Here is a 5,904-nt window from a genome sequence, read left to right as displayed (position 1 = left end):
TGCAAAGATAACGCGGCTTTCATTTGAAGAAGAACTCATTGTCATACGTGGAGGGGAGTTGTTGTAAAGGGAAGAGGTATGGGCAGTAGCAGAAGTGGCCCGCTCGCTATGATGGCCCACTCGCTATGCATGTACGTTAGTCGAAAGGGGCGAACTTCTAATGTTGGTTGTGGGGGTAATCCGAGCTCATCGTGAAATTTTCATTGGATGAAGTGTGGCGATACTGGACCGGCCCAACCCACAAGCGGACCGCCCCGCGTACAACATCACGCCAGTGGAAGCCGGGAAACACCTCCAAATAGTTCTAAAACTAGATAGGACCACATGGGCTGATAAATGCGAGTGTCGCTTACAAATGGAGACGCGATGTCCGTGGAAATAGCTCCTACATGGACCATGGGTGACTGTATCAGCATATATCATGTCTAAAACCGCTTCTGTCTAGGTATTTGAGATCCAGAAGAATACAAGCAACCAGAGAGTCCTCTGAAATCACTATCGTAACTTTTTCGCTTAGCTTGACAACAGTCTCTAGCCTACTCATCAACTCATCGTTCACGGACCTGCCTGAATGCAACTCGACATCCCAAATCGCAATCATGACCCTTCCCTACAGCAAAGTTCTTCTCGTCGGAGCCACTTCTGGCATTGGTGCTGCTCTTGCAGACAAACTCGTTGAGAACGGCATCTTCGTTATTGCTGCGGGAAGACGAAAGGAGAACCTCGACAAGTTCGTCGCCAAACACGGTACCCACAAGGCTGCAGGAGTACCTCTTGACATTCTCAAGCTTGATTCGGTAAGTCAAATTGAACTCCAACCGACGTCGATCTCGGTCTAACCTCATCCCGTAGATCCCGCAGTTCGCAGAGTCGATCATCAAGGAACACCCTGATCTGGATTGCGTCTTCCTCAACGCTGGAGTCCAACGAGGCATCGACTTCACGGCCCCTGAGTCGGTGGACCTTGACATCGTATACGATGAGCTCTTGGCAAACTACCTCTCTCACGTTCACCTCACCAAAGCCTTCCTGCCGCACCTCCAAAAGCAGAATAAGCAAACGGCTTTGCTATACACCACCTCTCAGCTCGGTCTCATCCCGATGAAGCGCTGCCCCAACTACAGCGGCTCGAAGGCTGCCATGCACGGCTTCATTCTCGCACTCAGAGCCCAGCTGAAGTCCAGCGCAAGCAAAGTCAAGATTGTCGAGGTGTACCCTCCAGCAGTCCAGACAGAGCTACACGATGCTAAGAACCAACCGGACTTGAAGAATGGGCATGAGATCGGCATGCCTGTAAATGAATTTGTGGATGAGGTTTACGAGAGATGGGTTGGCGGAGAGGAGCAGATTCCTGTTGGAACCGCGAAGCCAATGTTTGACGCTTTTGAGACGAAGCGTCAGGAGTACTTTGGCACCTTCAACGCCCAGATGGACGAGGTCTTGGTTGATTTCACGGCATGATCAGCTGAATTGACAGTGATATTAGATGGCTAGGTATATAAGAGGATAGAGAAAATGTGAGAATTCTACTTGTGCCAGAGTTACCACTAACGACAGATTCACGATTATAGTCTGACGTTTCATGCATACGTAGGATATGCAATCAGAGTTCACATGATGTATTTGAGCTCAATTGGCTTGGTCACATCCTTAGTTGCGTTGAAGTAGGCTTAATAGGCACACCAATTAGACCTTTCTCCATGTTACGCAGTTTTCCAAAAATGTCAAAGAAGCCGATTGCGAGGCCCCTTCCTCACCACCTTTACTCCGGTCAGACGGTGCTCTATTCACTCCACGTTCGCGTGGACTTGTAGAGGAATCGACCTTTTCGTGCCCTACTTTCCAGCCTCGAAGAAGAACCAGGCAGAAAGCTGCCGCAATGTACATAAAACCTGTGAATAGTTGTGATCCAAGATAGCTCCCAGTCCCAGAATATATTTGCAAGGCAATTGGCTCCCTAAACGTTGCAGGTAGCACCATGCTTAGCCACATCAGGTTCAAGCCAGACGGAACATGGCTCAATCCGAGAACTTCGGCCATCAGCGGTGCAATGGTAGCCCAGAAGTTCCCTGCAACCAGCCCCTCGCTGACAGCGAAGAAGACCAGAAGCCCGAAGCTTTTCGCATTGACCCAGACTGCGAGAGAGAGCAACCCACCAAGGAGAGTCATCGACGCAGCCATGTTCATCCGCCCGAAGCTGTCACTGAAGTATCCAATCAGAGGGCGACCGACGGCCTGCGCAAAGTTGAAAAGTGCGCTGATGAGAGCGCCGTCGGAGGCCGGCAAGCCGATCTCAGTTGCGTAGCTCGCGAGGCTGAAGATGAGGACGAAGTATCCCAACATTGTGAAACCGCCGAAACCGAGGAGTAGAAGATACTCTGCCTTCTTGAAAAGCGCAAGTTCTAAAGTAGGTTGTTTCGAATCGGTCGCCTTTTTACGGTCGCGTATCAAGATCGTGCAGGTTGTGTTGACGCAAAAGCCGATGATTCCCAAAGTTCGAAACGTCCACTGGAGACCCAGGCTTCTTATCATTGCACCCGCGGCAAGGGCATACACTCCCCCGCCGAGCCCTGCGCCTGAAAGCGAAATACCGGTGGCCAACGATTTTTTTGTGGTGAACCATTGGGGGACGACAGCCGCGGTAGGTATGAAAAGGAGACCAACCCCGATGCCAAATAACACTCCTTGAGTCAAGAAAAGATGCCATATCTCCGATGATAGACTGGCCAAAAGAAGGCTGGCTGTTTCGAGAACAACTCCGCAGAACATCGTGGGCCTGATCCCGTACCTCTGAACACATTTTGTTGCAACAGGGGAGATCAGTAGGAGACAAGTGAGGCTTAAACTCGTGACGAAGGCATACTCCAGTGGCGATGAACCTGGAAAGATATCGTGTTCCAGATAGTATGCCAGAAAGACGGCGTACGCCGAGTTGAACCCCCACGAATGGCCATTGACCACTGCTGCTGCTACTGTGCAAACCCAGCCGTAACCTCCATTTGGGGGTGAGTCTTCTGTCTGGTCGTCCTGAGAGCTATTGTCGTTGAAAATAGAGTTTGCTGGTTGGCGGTGTAGCTTTGATGCTGGAATAGTTGTCTTAGTTTGGTTGGTTATCGAGGTATTACTTTGGACAGGTGACATGATGGGGGCGGTGTTGATTCAATGCGTGGCTTGCTGGCTGGCTGAGAGTCATGCCTTGCAAATTCGAAGGGCATATCTAGAAATTTCAAGTATTTTATATGTACTTAGCACAAGGCTGGAATCTTTTAAAGATACGAACCCAGAGGCTAGGCTCGATTGCTAGGCCGCGGCGTTTAGAAAAGAGACCGTTCTGTGGCACACCGTGATTTCCGATTCAAACCCGAGCGAAAGCCGCATGGACCAATCAGAAAGGCTCCCTCAACCGCACTCCCAAAAGTTGAATTCGTTGTCAAGAAAAGTCATTCAAGAGACTGACTGGTCCTATTCCATCTATACAGGGTACCTGAAATCCTGAGCTTTTCCCCGAAAGCGTTGTCCACCTGAGGCCTCAAGCAAATCTCGTGGGTTCCAACTTGAAGTCAGCACGGTCTGCCATCTCCACCTTGGAGACCTCTCTGGGACCATCTTCTCCTTCGGATAATCCATTGTTGTCATGTCCTTCCTTGGCAACTCGCCACTCCCAAAATGGAGTAAACTCGTCCGGAATGCCTTCGAGCTGATTCTTGACATGCTGCAAATCTCTTTAGCTTACATTTTGTGATAATGCTTTAATCGTCGAGACGGGGGTTCTTCGGACTATAAAGACACTTACTCTGCCTAGTATGGGAAGGAATTTGAATGCATGACCTCTGAAAACTGTGTGTCAGATTTGAAGCATTTGAATGACGGAATAGCCAACGACTTACGATCCTCCAGTGCAGATGAAAAGCGACTTTGAGTACCCAGGTACGTAGTCAATGACATACTGTGGACGTTAGTAGAAGCTCACTAGAAGGTTTATGGGCTAACTCACATCATTGTCAATGCTGTCCGTATACCAGCATAGCTGTTTTGTTTCCATTGGCAAAGGAACACGTATTCTAGAGGAATCAGGCCACTTACTCTGCTATCCGTGAAGCCGAACTCGACCAACTCGGGGAAAGCCTCGGCGATAACTTCTTTCATGCGGCACAAGCCGTAAAGAGGTACCGTGTCGATCGGCTTTTCGGTGTATTTGGTACGGGGCGTTGAAATACGACTGCACGTGATAAGTTTGGATCAGAATGACGATCCTGGGGAATGCTTACAGATTTGGTTCCGTGGGATGATCTTGAAAGTTGGTGAACTTAGCAAGCGCCGTGGTCAGCAGACATTATTGTACAGTTGCACCAAAACATTACCAACCTTGCGACCGCGGAAACCGAACTTGAGTCGGCCTTCTTTGCTGATGGGGAAACCACCGCCCTGGTAATATCTGCAGAAGCCATGAATGAGTCTGATGAAAGTTACGTATTCAATGCAGAACTCACTCATCACCGTCTCCTTTGCGATAAGACCACACTGGATAGTTATCCGGGTGAAACTTCTCCCTCAGATCCGTTCTCTCTTTGGGGATGTCGATGAACATAACGGTTCCGGCGGTGGCTTCAACCGTACGATGAGCCTCGGGGATGATAGACGCAGTCCAACTGCCAGCTGTAGATATGATGAGCGCATGCATCCAAAATGTCGTTTGCCAAAGTCATACCAGCAACAATCACAAGATCTCCGTGATGGCTGAGACCATCGCAGGTTTGAAGACCGGTCACCTTCTTGTAGCCATTCTTTTCCTTGGTGATCAACTTCTCAAGCTTGCCCTGAGGATCACCCAGGACGAACTTGATACCTTCCTTCTCGCACAAGAAGCGAGCATAGACGCAGGCCTGGCACGAGTCAGATGTCAAAGAACGTTTGGATGGGCATGGGATTAGTCACCTTGTCTGCGATGGTGATACCAGCATTGATGTCTATGAAGCCGTTGGTATTGCTGCCATTGATCTTGTCAATTATGTGGTACTTCTCAACCCATGTGGGGTCAATGTTTCTGAGACGCTCCTCGTCTTCGGCATCGCCCTGCACGGTAAACATCAGCCATAGCACAGACGACTGCATCGACGTAGTTTGCGCCTGCACATACTTTCACAAATAACATTTTTCGATGGTCAGGGGTGGTTTTGCTCATCAGCTCCAGACTTTCGGCATAGTAATCTCGCATGTCTGATCCCTCTGCAAGGAAGTAAGCCCCACAGAGGTGAAGAAGCTTGTCCTCTGGACTCAGGCCGGGCGGAAGGTCCGAGGAGGCAGTCTCAGCAACTGCTTTATTCCACGAGAGCCACATGTATTTGGCCTCGAGTGCCAGGTTCTGGTAGCTAAACGTGGGCTTCAGCATCAACAGTCAGGGACGGCATGGCTGGTTCATACCGGAGTTTGTCTCCATAGGCCATGCGAAAAACCTTGTTGATGTCGGCGGAGGCTCCGTCGCAGCCATTTGAAGGGTCGTAGAAGTTCTTGTCGAAAGCGCATCGGTCAAAGATTGTGATGTCCTTGTAGCCGCCACGAGCAAGCCACAGAGCTGTGCTCAGGCCGAACACGCCAGCGCCAATGATGATGATCTTCTGATCGGGGGATTGCATTGTAAGGTATTTAGTTGCCGTGAAGCCTACTTGTGAAGCCAAAGAAGAGTCTGAGAAAGAAAAGTCATCATACTCTGAATCAGGGATTAAATATCATAGAGACCTCCAGCCATATCGACGGTAGGAACAGCAACAGAGAAAGATCCGACTTCTCTGCCGTTATCTTGACTCACCAGTATTGTTCCGTGTTACATGATCTTCGGGGAGATTCATGTTAGTTCTGACATCAGACTAGCATCAAATGCCGACCTTTGCCTCCTTTACCCGACGC

General features: G+C 49.7%; 2 protein-coding genes across 2 annotated transcripts; one reads left to right on the top strand and one right to left on the bottom strand.

Annotated features, from left to right (window-relative positions):
* Positions 1 to 599: 599 nt before the first annotated feature.
* On the top strand, positions 600 to 1,461 carry COL26b_013198 (uncharacterized protein; the record flags this gene model as incomplete). The annotated part of the gene is made up of 2 exons (XM_053185819.1): positions 600 to 797; positions 853 to 1,461. The coding sequence occupies 2 exons, from the start codon at positions 600 to 602 to the stop codon at positions 1,459 to 1,461; spliced, it is 807 nt and encodes a 268-aa protein (XP_053030253.1).
* Positions 1,462 to 3,529: 2,068 nt separating this feature from the next.
* COL26b_013197 (uncharacterized protein) lies at positions 3,530 to 5,633 on the bottom strand (the record flags this gene model as incomplete). Its single annotated transcript, XM_053185818.1, has 11 exons — positions 3,530 to 3,712; positions 3,794 to 3,830; positions 3,888 to 3,946; positions 3,995 to 4,027; positions 4,084 to 4,219; positions 4,343 to 4,435; positions 4,491 to 4,656; positions 4,709 to 4,883; positions 4,936 to 5,073; positions 5,138 to 5,369; positions 5,422 to 5,633. 11 exons carry the CDS (start codon positions 5,631 to 5,633, stop codon positions 3,530 to 3,532), a joined length of 1,464 nt encoding a protein of 487 aa, XP_053030252.1.
* Positions 5,634 to 5,904: the final 271 nt, after the last annotated feature.

Source organism: Colletotrichum chrysophilum (assembly GCF_026319265.1).
Source record: "Colletotrichum chrysophilum strain AFK26 chromosome Unknown scaffold_210, whole genome shotgun sequence".
NCBI lineage: Eukaryota > Fungi > Ascomycota > Sordariomycetes > Glomerellales > Glomerellaceae > Colletotrichum > Colletotrichum chrysophilum.
This window is presented reverse-complemented; position numbering and strand designations above follow the sequence as displayed.